The sequence below is a fragment of the Adelges cooleyi genome, unplaced genomic scaffold, assembly GCF_023614345.1.
Source record: "Adelges cooleyi isolate 19-005CV unplaced genomic scaffold, UGA_ACOO_1.1 ACOO_flye_CR_arks_rails_tigmint_CR_PRNA_651, whole genome shotgun sequence".
NCBI classification, from domain to species: Eukaryota; Metazoa; Arthropoda; class Insecta; order Hemiptera; family Adelgidae; genus Adelges; species Adelges cooleyi.
In genome coordinates, this window is record NW_026096352.1 from 15242058 (window position 1) to 15258951 (window position 16894).

At 33.6% G+C, this 16894-nt stretch overlaps 3 protein-coding genes across 6 annotated transcripts; 1 reads left to right on the top strand and 2 right to left on the bottom strand.

Annotated features, from left to right (window-relative positions):
• Positions 1-594: 594 nt before the first annotated feature.
• Positions 595-10191, bottom strand: LOC126844660 (COP9 signalosome complex subunit 5-like). Of its 4 annotated transcripts, XM_050583014.1 has the most exons (7): positions 9895-10191; positions 6595-6695; positions 4349-4388; positions 4078-4249; positions 3229-3463; positions 2878-3072; positions 595-2600 (listed from the first exon to the last, which is right to left on the bottom strand). In XM_050583014.1, the coding sequence occupies exons 4-7, from the start codon at positions 4230-4232 to the stop codon at positions 2175-2177; spliced, it is 1011 nt and encodes a 336-aa protein (XP_050438971.1). In that variant the 5' UTR covers positions 4233-4249; positions 4349-4388; positions 6595-6695; positions 9895-10191; the 3' UTR covers positions 595-2174. The 4 variants fall into 4 exon arrangements, with proteins under 4 accessions (XP_050438971.1, XP_050438969.1, XP_050438970.1 ...); XM_050583012.1 differs by lacking the exon at positions 6595-6695 and having other exon boundaries at positions 9889-10191; XM_050583013.1 differs by lacking the exon at positions 6595-6695 and having other exon boundaries at positions 9875-10191.
• Positions 10192-10464: 273 nt separating this feature from the next.
• LOC126844750 (putative esophageal gland cell secretory protein 6) lies at positions 10465-13376 on the top strand. The gene is made up of 4 exons (XM_050583145.1): positions 10465-10986; positions 11540-11672; positions 11858-12146; positions 12677-13376. Exons 1-4 carry the CDS (start codon positions 10856-10858, stop codon positions 12775-12777), a joined length of 654 nt encoding a protein of 217 aa, XP_050439102.1. The 5' UTR covers positions 10465-10855; the 3' UTR covers positions 12778-13376.
• Positions 13377-14401: 1025 nt separating this feature from the next.
• LOC126844751 (small nuclear ribonucleoprotein F-like) lies at positions 14402-15555 on the bottom strand. The gene is made up of 2 exons (XM_050583146.1): positions 15182-15555; positions 14402-14881 (listed from the first exon to the last, which is right to left on the bottom strand). The coding sequence occupies exons 1-2, from the start codon at positions 15385-15387 to the stop codon at positions 14806-14808; spliced, it is 282 nt and encodes a 93-aa protein (XP_050439103.1). The 5' UTR covers positions 15388-15555; the 3' UTR covers positions 14402-14805.
• Between the last annotated feature and the right edge of the window lie 1339 nt (positions 15556-16894).

Below are 16894 nucleotides of genomic sequence, written 5' to 3' on the forward strand. Positions count from 1 at the left end.
AAGTTCTACAAAAACAATAATTTTAACATAACTTAATAATTACCTGCAAATGCATTTATAAGAATTGAGTTTCATTATATAAATATGCATTTTGCCAAATACATATTCGACGCTTATTATTATAACATAATACATTATAACAACCGTGCAGTAATTATAAAATATTGTCATTTTTGCCTAATTGTAACATAAACACAAATTAACATATTATCAACTTACAAAAACAAAAATTAACATTATGTGGTTTTTACCATTGTCAACTATTGTAATATTAAATCTTGACTGTGAACGCAGTGTGCATAAATCTGTTAAAATAATAAATATTCCGGCTTTGATCTTTATTTTATTGACTTTTTTATCAATTGTTTACTATAATTACAGCGCGATGATGATTTTAGTTATTATTGGTGTTTGATTTTACTGGAAAATCAAAAGCAAGCTATAATACTATATAATATAAAAAAAATAATAGGTACAGTGTTGTGCAGGGGGGCGGGGGAGGTCGTGAATCTATATGAATTATTACAACCGAATGGATGAGATAAAAGGCAAACAGGTGGATACACATAGTAAAAAAAAATGTTGACTTCAGTATTTTGAAAACATTTTATACTTTATTACTATTATAACATGTGGCAGATAGCATTTATTCGTGCAACAACCAATGTAACAATCTACTAAGAAGTTTTTTTCATTTTAATCGACAACATTCGAGGGTGATACTAGGTTTATTTTTTTTACAACATAATCAGCAACATTTAATTGTACACTAATTATTATATAGTAGTAGGTTTTTATTTTAGTTTTATTACATGATTTTTTGTTTACATACTTAACAGGCTAGTTCCCGCTTACAAGTACAAACCAGTTTCCGGTTTAGGCAAGATAGGTACTAATCTAAATGGATTTTAAATAATTTATTTGATAAAAAAAAAAAAAAAAGAATTCTCAATACAAACAACAATCAAATAGCAAAAAGTATAATAAACAACATTTATAAATTCAAGATGACACCACACTTAGGTTAGGATGACAACCGAACTTGGGTGTAAGAGATTTAGATATACGAGTATTACTTATATAAGACAACTTGGGTCAATTTAAAAACGGTCAAATTTAATTCATAACAGTTTTAGATCGAACAAGTATATATATAAAAAAAAAAGTTGTAGGACGGATTGTTTGTTGCTTGTTTTATTGATACGTTAAATCTGATTTAGTTTCTAGCTACAATGCAAAATAATGATTATTGTTAATTATTAATAGGTTCGGAGTCCTCACGGAGGTGACAACATTGCGTTGTATGCCTTATTTAAACGTAAGAGGCATAGAATATATATATTGTTATTCATGTTTATATATCATTAAATTACATTTTACCTAAAAAAAAAAAAATTTTACCTCTAAAAACTATTTTCTACTAGGTAAGAGATAAATGTATACAATTATTTTTTCCAAATCGGTATCTAGTACATTTTGACAAACAGCAAAATCAATTTAAATACTAGTGTAAAAAAAAAAAAAATGTAAACAATTCATAAAGCGAGCAAAAAACATATATGTGAATTATTTGATTTGAATATTCTTTAAGCCAAAAACGTTTGTATTGTGTAATAGCCGAGAGTTGGTCTTAAATGAATCTTTGAAAATGACGCCATCATTATCAAAATGCATTGTACATCGACGACAAGCGTTTTAGGAAACAAATAATACGTTTTTTTTTTTTTAACAGGTATCGTGTTACTACAAATTTTATATTATATACAATTATTATAGTTTACCATTTAACGAATAGACAAATTTTTCATCATAAATGATTATTGCATAATAAAAAATTAATTTATATTATGTGTTGCGCTTAAAAAACGTAATTTGTTAGATTTGATATTTTTGTAAAATGTTTCAATTTCTGACTTGAGAGTAATTAAATACTATACCGAATAAGAATTTCAGGAAACAAATGAAATATAAAAAAAAAAACCTTACCGAATGCACTACTTAAATACAAAAGCCATCTTTATGTTTAAAAATGTAAAGATATAATATTAGAATAGTACGCGTAGCGTTAAAATGATCGAATTCATTTTTGAAAAAAAAATGCTGTTGTTGTCGGTTATGAGAATTTTAAGTTGACCGCGACATAAATATCGGCAAATGGATTCTGTCGCGCTCTATTAGTTATTTTTCGGTATACTATTAAACAAGAATTCTTTTATAGTCTCCGACATGAGGCCGCACATTATTTCGATTGTGTTTTTATTGCTGTCCTTTGTGGCTTTGGCCATTTTGTCGTCGGCTTTGGGCCGGTCGACCGGGTCGAAGATCACGCGGCCTATGGACAAGGCGGCTTGTTCCAGCTTGTCGGACAGATCGTTGATCTGGCCCGTCAGGTAATCGGCGTTCGTTATCAGGCTGGACGAGCTGAGCGTGTTCACCCAGTACTTGTTCCACAACAAGTCCAACAGACGGCGGTCCAGCGACGACTTGAAATAGTTGACTTCCAACGAATAATACTGATTGCAGTGTACGCCGAAATCGTCGATTTTGTTCAACGGTATCGTCTGGTATTCCGTGGGTACGTCGTTTGCCGGTTTGTAGCCCTGCGACAAAAATATAAATATATAGTAGGTATATATAGTAAATAGTAGTAGCATTGAGTATATATATTGTGTGGTACACTCAAAAGGTGGTGGTAGTGATTAATACAATATGTAATCATCACTATATATATATATATATATATATATATATATTGTGTGGTACACTCAAAGGGTGGTGGTAGTGATTAATACAATATGTAATCATCACTATGTGTTGTTGAAAACGACCACCCCACACGACAATGCGTAAAAACGACAACGACGACAAAAAACGTACCTTGGGGTATGTTCGGAATGCGCCCAAACAAACTTTGCCGGCCGATATGGTTCGCACCGGATCGATGACTATGGCCACAAATGGGTCTTGGAAGTTTTGATTCAACATTTGAGTGGAAACGTCAATGCCCGACAACCAACACCCGTAGCCGGGGTGACTGTGATACCAGCCGATTGCGTTTTCCAGTCGTCCGACCTGATACACCACATTTATTCAATTAAAAACACTTTAACTAGTACCACTAAACACTGTTATATAATTGTATTCAAAATAGTCATATATTTATTTATGACTATTTTGAATTTTTTATATCGGATAATCCGAATTTAATTGATTTCAACACAAACGTACAACTTTGGCCGATTCTATATAGGCAGTCATGTATTCGTAGGCTTGTGCCTGAGCATTGACCCGGGTTTCGGTTCCTTCGACGGGAAGCGCAAACGAATCCATCACGATCATTGTGTTGCCTTCTACTTTGCCGAGAAGAAGGCCCATTATTTCCAAAATGCCGCCGGACCGGGCGTGCATGACCATTTTGAGCAGAGCCAACGCGGATATTTTGATGTCTTTAAAGTAACACGGACTGTAAAAAAAAAAAAAAAACCAAAACAATCGGTATTAGCATAAAACAACTGTGGTGCCAGGTAGTAATACAAAATTCTGTGTATTTTACTATGCTATCGTGCTGCTTATTCATAGTAATAATATATCGATGCCGCTTATGAGAGATTATCAATATGTTTACAGTTCCGCATAAGAACACGTTTGGATTTTTACCGTCAAAAACCCACAAATCAATTCCCTCCCACACACCCCACAACGACTATAAGTTTAATTTTTTTAGCTTTCATTAGACAATTGGAAAAAAAAAACAAGTGTTATTCTAGAAAAAAAAAACCGAGTAACTGCACTTGTGTGTTTCAGTGGCAACGCATAGCATCGTCAGACGATAGACTACTAGAATTGTTTGTGGTGAAACAAACTTTACATTTTTAAATCATTTAGTTGATTTTCTACTATGAAAATTATCCAATATATATATAATATATAATTTCTGTATGCTATGACGGTATGATGGGAGGTTGGTTGTTTGTCTGCAATCAATCTCAGCCCGTTGTATACCAGTATTCTTTACATAAGTTGCTGCGCAACAAAAAGTAGGTTCAGAGATCACACACACAAAGATCAAGCACATACTCTTTTTCCCACGGTTTGGTTCTCAAAATGTCCTGTTGCTGTTGTTTGTCGTATTTGTAAATTTCATCGACCGTGTTCACAGTTTTTATGTTATTTTCCAATTCCCACGTCTTCTTCGCTATAGTCGCCTGAGAGTCCTTCGATGTGGACGCCATTTTAGGAAATGTGTACACTGTAAAGAAAGAAGAACAATAATATTATTATTATTATATTAACGTCGAAGGAGCATACGACGAGTATTTATGTTTTGCAACAAATGTGTATAACTCACAGCGTATTTTTAAACGTTTTGTCAGTCCAGTCAGCGCGTTCTATATGGAATAAAATTTAAAAAAAAAATTAAAAACATGAAAGTGAAAAAGCATAGTATGTTAGTTTATAACTACAATTTATGCATTGTATTTTAAAAAACACACATAAACATGTATACATACATTATATATATATATATATATATATATATATTTATATATTTAGATTGTTTATAATAATAGTAACACCCCATAAAATAGACTAATTTAATCTATTCTTGTGATAATACAATAATGATAATGGAAAATATATATTGTTTATCATACTGGTGGACTGATCGACCTTGTCGTGCACATTTGAGAAAATTGTGTGGACTGTGAATCCGTTGTAATTTGTAATATTTTTTTTTAATTGTCGGTATTGGATTTTAAGATAGCAATTTGTATTTATTAATTTATTTTATTATTATTTGTACATCACACAGCTGGTTACCTAACCGCGTGAGTCGGCGTTTGAAACGATACCGCACAAAATTGCCGATGCCCTAACTTGTTTTATGTTGAACTAACAAATGGGTAAATTACACTATTTACACACCTATTATTGTACTGAATAAATAAGAACAGTCCAGACACAAGTGGGTAGTTTTCATACAACGTGAAAAGTTTTGCCATCGAATATAATAATATTATATTGTACGATATACTCGATGGTGTTGCCAAAGACAGATAGGGTGGTCACAACAAATTAGCCTTCGGAATAGGGCAAAAAAAAAAAAAAATTAAATGGCAAATACACAATGTTTAATAATAATATATTTATACATTATACTATTTTGTACAGTACAAAATATGTACATATTAAATCGCCATCGACACGAAAAAATGTCCTACGTGCCCAACCCATAGTTGTTGGGGCTTTGAAACAACCCCGGATTAACAAAAAAAAAAAACAAATGATCTATACCAAAATATTATTTTAATCTCCTACGTGCTTTTTAGCATAAATTAAAAATAAAGCCTGTCAAGTGTTACCCACAACGAATGTTTAAAACTAAATAAATTTTCCATTTTTCCCCCTACATTTTCCTATGTGATAAAAAATAGGGTGCGAATATTTTTTTTAAAAAAATACTACTTAAATATTTATCACAGATATTCTGTTTTCAAAAAAAGTGGTACAACCACTGTGGTTGTATATTTTTTTTGTTAAATTGTTAATTTTTTTGTTTTTTTAATCGTGTTTTCTGAAAAATCGAATGATTAGCCAACACGAGAGGCTGCTTCGAGAACAAAGAAATCGAGGGGATTCTTCTGTACACCCCGCGGGGTAGTCATGGTAAGTGGTGTAAGTGGTGGTGGTGACACTGTGAACTACAACAACACAATGGCGCGTCTCCAGCTGGTTCGGGGAGGGGTTGGTATTTTAACCCTGGCATTGGCTAAACGACGACCTTTGCGTACACCACCACCCCACAAGCCTGATCAGCTGTTAGCAACTGCTGTCCAGTGCCAACCCTTTTGTTTAATAAAAGTGAGAATTTCCAGTGTGAACCGGAATTGATTTGGTAACTATATACCTATATACACTAGTAGTACTAATGTATAGATTCATCTCGACAGATGCTGTCAAGGTCAAAGAAATATTTTCCAGTCATTCCTCCTGTACTCTCAATACTTTAAGGGAGTAAAATAATATTAAAAATCTTTGTCGAGCCGTACAATTTTTGCACGATGGGCTGCAGCGTTTGGAGCAAAGAAAATTCACTGTCGTCGTTTGAAGTCGGTCGATTATTTTTTTTATTATGCGAATGGTACCCAAATGTATATATATATATATACATATTATATCCCTTCACTGCATGAATTTTTTTTTTAACCAGATGCTATAAATGTACTTAATACTACTTTAAAAAAATAAAAATACATTTTTTTGAGTTTTGGTTTCATGGAAAACGCTAATTAAAGAATTGTTCCAAATATGGAACATTGTGCAGTTAAGGGATATACTAAATTTGGGCATCATATTATTATTACCTATTATTATTAGTATACTAGCCCCATCATGTTGATATTTTATTTTATTACTATTATTATTATACTTAGGTTATCAACATAGACGTCAAGGGCAATGAGCGCTTTTACGGCCGGATGGAAATAACGCCATACAACATGGTGTTCAACCGTGACGACAGCGGACGACAGATCGTGTGGCCGTTGTGTACGATCAAAAAGTATGGCCACGAATATTCAATATTCTACTTACAAGCGGGACGCGTATCTCCCAGCGGCCAAGGGGTGTTTGCGTTCAAAACTAAAAACGCCAGGGGTTTGTTTGACGCCGTCAAACGACAAACGGAGGTACACCTATAGAGCATAGCAAATAACAAATTAACAACACTGATGGTTAGGACGTTATTATGATAATAATGTAATTTAATCCGCTCTAGTAAATCATCCGTCATCCATTTTGAATTAGAGACAGATGAAAGTTTTTAATTTTTTTTTAATTTTTTATTTGCAATAAACGCGGCCCCACCACCAGCCTTGCAACGCTGCTGTGTTATAATAATAATAATTATTGCGGTCGCTTTCTAACCACAAAACTAATATCACCTAACGGTTAGCGGCAACAATTTGTCTAATCTAATCATCTAATACATATATTTTTTTTTTTAGTCCGGCCAATTCGTTAAAAGACAAAAAAAACTGTTGTCTAAGGCTCGCGTCAGTTCAAAACGATCGCATACAACGAGCGGCGGCTCTACACAAAACGATTACGATGAGATTGCATTTGGCGGTTCAATAAGAAGTCTCGGAGAGTTCAACAACATCATCAACGACAACAATAATAATAATAGTAACAATGATAGTGGATCGTCGTCGTTTGACCTCAACATACAATCGCTTGGTGCGGAATCGCCAGAAATCTACATGAACACAAACGAAAATCTAGAAGTACCGTACACCGAAGTGGAAATTGTGGTTCGTGGTCCTCCTGCTGCTAAAAACAAAAGTCAATCGTCGTCGTCTACTCGCCCGAAGGACACACCGAATTATACGACTATCGACTTTGCTCGTACAATGCAGTTAAGCCGAAACATGTTGAAAAGCGTCGACGACACTGGAATAAGGAGAACCAGACACGATACGAACGGCAGCACGCTTAGTGTTGAAAATGAATAAAAGAAAAAACTTTGCATACAAACACACGCAAATCACGATGATTTGTTGTTAATGCAAAGTTATGATTAGTATAACACATAGGTGAACTAGTGAATTAATCGTTTTAGTCATAACATAGGTACTCTAGTGAATTAATCGTACTTAGTCGTAATAGTAGATTTGCCATTATGTCGGTAGTGACAAAATAAAAAAATGTATCCAATGATCTCAGCTTGTTACACACACACACCAAAGCATAGGTTAAATATATTTGTTTCGCTTATTAATTTATATAATATTGTTGTAATTTATATTATAATAAGATTGCTATGCGGTTAACTACAAAATTTTAGAACATCAAAACTATTCTATTCATTTAAGATTATTGTTATTGCTTGTATTATTATTAATAAGATTATAATAGCATGTTACAGAGAGAGCTTGTCGTGACTGAAACTGTGTTTGAGTAGTCAGATAAGAAATACAAATAAAAAGCTAGTTATTAATTATACGGGTTGCTTTATCATTTCATTCAGTTAAGTAACTTTGTATGCAAGTTAATGAGCAAAAAAAATTATAATTAATCACAAATAACCTTCTAGACTTTGCAACAAAATATACATAATATAAAATTGCATTTAGCTTTTATCAGGAATTTAGAAAATATTTATCAAGTTTTACAAAAAGTATCTCAATATTTTTTATCGAAGACGGTTAGCTTTTATTGTAGTGTGGTGGAGTAGTAGAGTATTGTAGTATTTATTGCATTTTACACGGCATACGAAATGCAACGGAAGACATTGCCGTACTTCATTTGAAAGCTAAACAACAATAAATGTTTTAAGAATATATATTTTTTTTATTAAAAGCTCAATAGCAGACTGCTAATGATTATATTAATGTTTGACACAATATTCGTTTCTGTTAGGCTTTCAGAGTTTCGCAAAACTGAAATTTGTACTAAAGTGGTATAGGTATGAACAGTATCGTTTCCAATTTCGATGTTTGTTTCTTTGACAAAATCGGCCATATAATTTTTATATGTCAAAACCAAGAGCGATGTAAATATGTTTTGTATAAAAAAAATACTGTTACTTGGTGCTCAAATATTTCCTCTCGACTTGGCGGAATAGGCGCAAAAAAAACCCCAATGTTCTAGCAATTAAGGGTGCCCTCGGATAAAATTGAGAAAGAAAAACATGGGCCTAGCAATTAACAACTTGCCTATAATCACAAAGTTGTTTTCGCGTCTTATGTACAATTTTTAATAAGCCCATTGACTGCGGTTATAATTAACATGGCATGTTTGTGCAGTACACTTAACCAGAACCAGTACCCAATGTTCAGAATCTCAATGCAAGAAGAAGACGATATTGTGCGAGCACAAAATTTAACATTTTCATACTATATTATTTTATACTGTTTAAGGCTGGTCATTCTGGTTTATTGCTGGGATTTGAGTTGTTATTATTTTAATTACTATGCTAGTAATATGTTTACTCGATAGTACCATGGTCCGGACACAATAAGACGAGGAGTATCATGGTGTGGTATTTGGTAAATTGATATGCCAATCGACCAAGAGAGTCGAACCATGGCCTGGAACGAGGTAAATTTACTAAATAAGAGGTCTGTAAAATAAATGGAAAAAAAAAAGACCTGTTTATTACCTATTGTCTTATTGGAAGGTACGGAGGAAATTTTATAGCTAAAAACGTTCAACAACATAATTGCCAACGTTTACACAGTGTTGAAACTTGATAGCGCTAAACAATGCTTTTTAAGCAACCTTTGATTATCGCATACATAGTGAATAATCACTGCAATTTAAGTAATTAAAAACTGTATCGGTATATTTTGACAAGCATCAGAGTTAAGTTTCGAACATGTCACATGTTCATACACATACACGTTGCGACTATTGAAAATGGTTAAACGTTTGCAAACTACTACTACTACTACTACCAAACTGCGTTTGGCTAACAAACTTCTACTATGTCATAATCAGCGAACGTAGCCAACGCTCGAATTTTTGTCATCTTACAGAACATCTAGAATACACAGCAGCTGGTGTGTGTGTGTGCAGTGTAGATGAACAAATAACATTTACATAATAATATAGACTTTAGTTTGTACGTACTAATGCGGCCGACTAAACGGCATAATAATGGATTAATGAATATCCCGAGACACAACACTCGTTGGCAAAACTGGTCGTTTTGAGGGCAACGTTAGCAGTGCCGTGTGTTTGTGTTTTTTTGGCTAAACTCTAATGACCCAAGGCCGATTGGCATTGTTCCTTAATCTGTTAAATCTGTTTACAATATTATGTATTTACAAACCCCATAAACATCAAATTAAACGAATATTATTAGGTATACTTGAATGTACACACACGTACACGAGTAGATGTCTATCTCATTATCATCGGTGTGGACAGTGGTTGTTTGCCGCAAATCAAATGCCGCCGTTCGCCGCAAAGCTGAAGCCAAAACACAAACGTTTGTCACGCGATAAACAGACACACTATAATATACGACGACGACAGTATCGAAATAGTAGTAATTACTAATTAGTCGGTATTTACACTGGATACAAAAAAATTATAATATATTTCACGCGTTATGAATCCGTTCAACACAATGAATATTGTTTTTTTAACAAAAATGTTTACCTCCACCGGTCACCCGACAATAATGGTTAATGTGGTCGTGTGCACTTGATCGGCTATCCGCTTTACCTTCATCGAACAGCAGCGGCTATACACAATGGTGGTTATCACGCGGGTTGGTGGACGTACCGCACAATGGATATTTTCGTCTATTGTGTGCATGTACCACAGCTTCATCCACCTCCTAACTTTGGTCACCAACCGCGGTTCATGAGTGGTAACCATGGTGCAAAGTTTAGCTGCACATTGCCCATAGCCGTGATAACGCGCATAGTATGTGATAACGTGCCAATAATCCCCCATTGATTGTTTTTGGTCACCTCGGTCAGAATCCGTCAAATGTGTGAATTATTGTGAATAGGTACGATAATATATTTTCGAATAATATTATAGTAATGCGACAAGTACCACCGACGAGTACCGTGTATTATTATTGTTTATAGTGTTGGCCGTTGTCGAGTATAGTTTATAGCGACGGTTAATGCGCGACCAAAAATCCAAAACGTTTTTTTGCCAACAAGACGCGTTGTAGTGTTACCTAGGCAGTGCGTTTGCGCTCTCGACCATTGGTTTTTGCCCATGACTGTCAATAACTGCGCGCTAGACAACGAGTAGAGACTTATCAAGCTATTTGTCAATATAATAATAATCCGTCAACCGAATCCGACCGTCAAAATCGAAAAAGATAACGATGGGAGCAGCGTCATTGGCGGTACTGGTCATCGTGTGCTGCGTGGTAGCGGCACAACTGCCGGAGGAACCGCAACAAGAGCTACTCCATCTGGACAAGGCGCCTCGTCACGAGTTACGCGTGCTCTACTGGTACGTTGCTGCAATTATGATTTCTATACTTCTGAAATATTGCAATACAGCTTTGGACAGAGCGAATGTGCTCATGCCCCAGGACGTACACACTTTAGGAAGGAACGTGCAAATGCTATATTTTATGCTTCATTGTCCATCGTGAACGATCGCTACTACACTGTAATACTGTACACCAGTGGTATTCAAACTTTTTCATCCCACTGTGTTGTATTCACACAGCTGTCAAATTATTGATTACCCACTACTATGGTGCACGACGTGAATCCATAACGTCCACGGGTCACGCGACGCACAGTTTGAATACCTCTGCTGCTATACACTGTATTATTAATATCCTGTATCATGTTCTATCGTTTGTATTGTTTTTCATTTGTTTGCCTTTTTACGAGGAAAATAATATTTCCAATACAAATCATCAAAAACCTTGTCATCATACCTAATTTATATAATCATCAATGAATACTTGGATAGGTATTTTTGTGTAATATCCTGCAATTGACTAACAAAACTTAATGAATTAATTGTTGTTTTTTTTTTCCATTTTACACAGCCGTTCTTGTGGATATCGGCAAGCGTTTGAACAATATGAAAAGATGTTGCACGACAAGTATCCGGGAGTTCTGAAAATCGTTGGTGAAGTACACGACTCTTCGATGATTTCCTTGTTGATAGCCCGACTGCTGGTAAATAAAGCGTTTATACCTATTGTGTTTTATTTACAAAAATATAGATTCGTTTTCCAGAAACGACTCGTTAATGTTGAAAACTGTGACATTAAAAATACTATATAATTTAGATAACAATATCATATGTTAGGCTATTGTTATTTTTTTATATTATGCTTAATGAAATAATGTTTTCGCCACAGGGTCTGATCAAAATGATGTTGGTAGTGGTGATTGGTAGCGGAAAATGGGATGCGATGATGGGATGGTTCAGGCGGCGTTTGCGTCAACACTTTGAAGGAACGGGCGCGGCCCAAAGAAGACGTCTGAGCGATCAGCCTGCCGAAGCGAATCCAGAACTGCAGCCCGCTACCGGATGGCGTCGATGGTGCAACAGTAACAGGTGGACAGCTTGCGTGGCTATTTACGCTGGATGCGCCGCCATTGAAACGGCTTGTGTGGCTACAGGGGCGTTCGAAATGTTTCTAGACGGTAAGTCCTGTGTGTAGACGACTAAACTAACTCGCAAAGACACTAACACGTTAGTAGTGTTTGTATTTGAAACTGAAATGGTAGCGGTAATGATGTTATTTTACGAGTGAGCAGACAAATGCGAACAGACAAGCTTAGGGTGGTCGTAGTAGTTGTGAAAGGTTATTATAATTTATTTATTTATATATTCTTAATATGTATGTAAATTAAAAAGGAATATAGCGGCTGCTGTTGTCTACATTAGAATTGTCGTGTTTTTCTATTCGCCTCTCATGTTTTTTTTTTTAAATTAGGCATTTATTATTGAAATACGATTATTATTCAAACGCCAATCTGTATATTATCCATAATAGTACACACAGATTGTAAAATATTATGATGAAATATGTTGTATACAATTTATTTTGTTGTATACAACATATATGGTACAATAATAATCATTACAATACACACACATTGCCATATTAAAATCTATGTGTAAACGACGTTTAAAATATATTCTAATATGTTTGCCGTTTGTTGTTGAACAGAGATGCCAGTGTGGTCGAAGCTGGAATCGGGCAGAGCACCACAGCCGGCCGAGCTCATAGCCATTATAGACTCTCACTTGGCCATGATACGGGCAAGGTAAACGCGGTCCGTGTAATACGATCGACGAACAACAATCGGGGTGGCCGGAGCAGCGCAGTAGCAATGCGACAAACGACAACAACTGCCAACGAGACGTTATTTTTATTGTTGTTATTTTGAACAACCTTTTGAATTCCTTCTTTGCTTATAAATCTTAATTTCTTGTGTGTCCATACTCTAGTTTATTTCAAGTATCCCGTATTTATACTTATTGTTTGTTTTTTTTTTTTTAATTGGCGTGTTTTCAAATATTTGCAACATTTTTTTTTTTATATATATATATGTATTAAACCATATCTCACCATTTGTAATTGTTAACGTTTTTCATCGATAGTCACCTGTATTATATGACGTACACATCCGGACGGTAGTTTACTCTGTTTGTAAAATAATTTCAAATTAGATTCGAGGAAAACTATTAATCGCACTAAAGCTTTTTTCTGTTTAAAATATGACCAATAGTAGTATAAAAAATAAAGCAATTGCTGTTATTAAATCCACAAAAATGTTTGTTTTAAACACGTGCAATTTGCAGTTTTACACATTATGTACTATTTAATTACGATAAATCCCACGAGTGACTGTAACTTTAATTTTTTTAAATAAACATTTGTCTATAAAAAAAAAAAAAATAGCCTATTACAAAACATTGAAACACTTATGGGTTACCTGACAATTTAATATTTTAAATGAAATGATACCACTAGAGACTAATTTTAGCCCAATTAAAACAGCTCTAAGTTCGCCGTTCATCTGCAAATTCGGCAAAACCGATTGTGTTTAATAAATCAAATTGTACTTGACGTATGTATTGCATCTATAATGCAGGGGAATTTCAGAATAGACTAAATTAATTTAATCTATTCTGTGGCGGGACCAAAATAACTAGGTCATAGTTTATTGTTTTAGCCAAGCTACTCGTTCTATATTCGTATTTACTATGATATACAGTACCAATGGGCAAATTATGGTTTAGTTGCGTTACACAATTGGAGTGTCTAATTGAAAGGGAAGGTTAAAATCATTAACAGCTGTTCTCACACTAGATTCACTTGGACGTTTAATTTCATAGTTCCGTTTTTCATTTTTAATCTAGTCAATTTGTTGTTGAATCCCAATTAAATAGATTAGATAGTTTTTAGGGAGCCGCTTTGCCACATCCTCTCTGTATAGTATAATATAATCTCATTCGGTATGATTTTCATTGAGCATACGACGATAATAATAATAATACAAATCTGTTTAATTATTTTTCTTATAAAGAAAGTGAGTCAAAGCATACTCCCTAAAAACTATCTTAATTTTTAGACAGGTATTCTTTTATTTAAAAGGTCTACCTACAGCGAACAAATTAAAGGGGGATAGTATTTCAAGCTGATCGTCAGCTTTCCAATGCGACATGTACAAAGTAGATAGCTTGAAAATTTAAGGAATTGTTCGTTTAATACTAAAACATAGAAATTTACTGAAGTACTGAACCACCTGTCAAATTTGTAAAAATACATCATACAACATTTTTAATGTTTTTTGAGTACTCTGTGGACATGCCCTAGGATGAAGAGCGCAAAAAAATAATGAATTGACACAAGCTATATATACAAAAAATTATATATTTTTACTGTTATGTAAGTTTTGTTAGTTCATTAGTCGTATACGCTCGAGTTTAAAATAGACGATAACAAGTGGTGTATAAGGACGATTATTTGTGCGTGACGAGACGATTACAAGAAATGTCCACACTCGATTAAATGTTGTGTATTATGTGTTATAAATTAATAATTATAAAGAACGACGCTCAAATAGTCGGTAAGAAAGTTACAAATTTTAAGATAAAAATTCACAGATTTTATATTGTATACTTGGCAAAAATGTTTACATTTAGTTAACACTACACAAACCAATGTTTGTATCTTATTCTTAGAATAAAAAATTACTTTAAACGTTATAAAGTTGTTTGTTATTAAAAATTTACTATTAACTACTAACTAGTGTAAAAAGAAAAACAACTTTTTTTCAAGTGTTGTTTTGATTAAGATTTTGCGTTATCCTCGTCCATGTCTTCATTTTCGTCGTCCACCATCCGAATGTAAAGTATGTTATTGCACCTGAAATCCAAGAAATATAATAACCGTTGCAATATGTTGAACCATATTGAACCATATTTAACAAAATAAATAAAAACCGTCCATTAGGAAGACCAAGGACCCGATGGGTGGATGTTATAGCTCAAGATATCAAAAACATAGAAGAAGAGTCATCTTTTGACGACGCATACGATAGAGAGAAATGGAGAGGTTTTGTGATGGCAGCGATGGCACTTAATGGGCCGATAAGCTGAGGAAGAAGAAGAAGAAGAAGAAGAAGAATATGTTGAACCAAGTAAGATTTGTGTATTGCAAACTTACCGGACCATGATTTCACCGAGAAGAGCCGGTTCACAACCGTCAACAAACTCTGTGGCACTGGCCAATTGTATGTTCATGTAGCTGTCGGTGGACACGAGGAAACCTTTATATTCGTGACCCCATTTCAATTTGACTATGACAGTTTTCCCCATTAACCCGTTTAAGTAGGGTTTGGGGTTAATTGGCATTGACATCATTTTGGACATCGAAACAGAAACAGATTGTGTTTATTAGATTATTAACTACAGCACAGAATATAATTTTATAAAATATAATATAGTTTATTCTGTGATTTAACCGTCACAATATTGTCAGTGGTCACTATTAAGATTTAAGAATAAAAATTAAAATAATAACAATTTTAAATTTACAAAGGCAATACAGATTACAGCCGGTCGGTCAGGCCGGTTAGTCACCATGACAACAATTGTTGACAACAACCGAGTTAAGCAGTAGGGCCAGATCAAATTAACAGTTTAACCATTTATGGTATCATCGTTATTCTACAGTCAGTGCTGCCATAAATATAAATGTAAAAATTCTTTATTTCGTCGTACTGTTGCACCTACTGTTTACCTCAGAAATCATGGCCGACTATCAGCTGTTATTGGCCCACCGCCCAGAAGACGCAGTGTCCACTCCAGCTGAAATAGCTATTATATTATAGAACAGCTACAACTATACCCATTGAGTATAATATATTGTATATTATAATACAATAAAACACACTCAATGCTATAAATATTTGTTAAAAAAATAAAAATAAAAAACGCCACTCGCCCGAACTATAAAGTACGCTGGTGAGATAAGACGCGATAAAATAAATCATTTTTCGTATAAATTGGTATTTTTCGAGCACATACTTCTATACTAGTAAGTAGTATTTAATATAGAAGTCTGTGATTTCGAGTGTATAACAAAACTGTAGAAATTTGGTTTATTTCACGTTTAGAACTATACTCAATATTATAGGCGTGATTGTCGAATAAATGAGATATTATGAATTATCAGTCTTGTTGAGTTTCCTTATCAAACCAAGCTTTTATTTTACCTATAATTGTATTTTATACATTTTTAGATCAGCTTAAAGTAAGTAATGATGGATTATAGAGGTGTGAAGACATATTAAATAACACATTTTCAGTTATACTTATACCTATTTAATATATATATATATATATATCAGTAAAATAATTTGTATCGAAAAATATACCGATATACCTATACATATGATATACGAATAATTTTAGTGTAAACTTTACTGACGCTTATCTACTAAACTTACATAAAAAATGTTGATATATTTTTTAATTGAAAATATACCAATATGTTATACGTATTTTATAAGAATATTTTTAGGTTAAATTTCTATTTAGTTTACACCAAAAATATAAGTACATAGCATTTTAACGGAAAATAAACCAATGTAAATCAATTATATAATATAATATTAGTAAAAATTCGTCAAGCCATTCAAATAATAGCCTATTAGGTTTATCTGGAAGTTCGTGTGTCAGTTCATCAGTAAAAATATCCAAATCACACAATGGTATAAATACTAAAGCAGTAGGTAATGAGTTTTTGAAGAAAAACAAAATTTTACTTATTATTGTAGTTTATACTTCGACAATAAATGTAACTCTAATTTCTTCAGAAAATTTTGGCATAGATGAAAATAACATCCAAAATATTTACATTTTTTAATTACTTTTT

Coding starts and splice junctions, on each gene's coding strand:
- LOC126844750 (XM_050583145.1), top strand. CDS start 10,856: ATGGGAGCAGCGTCATTGGCGGTACTGGTCATCGTGTGCTGCGTGGTA. Junction 11,673..11,857: donor TGTTGATAGCCCGACTGCTG/GTAAATAAAGCG, acceptor TTTTCGCCACAG/GGTCTGATCAAAATGATGTT. Junction 12,147..12,676: donor GTTCGAAATGTTTCTAGACG/GTAAGTCCTGTG, acceptor GTTGTTGAACAG/AGATGCCAGTGTGGTCGAAG.
- LOC126844660 (XM_050583014.1), bottom strand. CDS start 4,232: ATGGCGTCCACATCGAAGGACTCTCAGGCGACTATAGCGAAGAAGACG. Junction 3,464..4,077: donor ACCAAACCGTGGGAAAAAGA/GTATGTGCTTGA, acceptor TTTTTTTTACAG/TCCGTGTTACTTTAAAGACA. Junction 3,073..3,228: donor ATATAGAATCGGCCAAAGTT/GTACGTTTGTGT, acceptor GTGGTGTATCAG/GTCGGACGACTGGAAAACGC.
- LOC126844751 (XM_050583146.1), bottom strand. CDS start 15,387: ATGTCCAAAATGATGTCAATGCCAATTAACCCCAAACCCTACTTAAAC. Junction 14,882..15,181: donor CTCGGTGAAATCATGGTCCG/GTAAGTTTGCAA, acceptor CTTGGATTTCAG/GTGCAATAACATACTTTACA.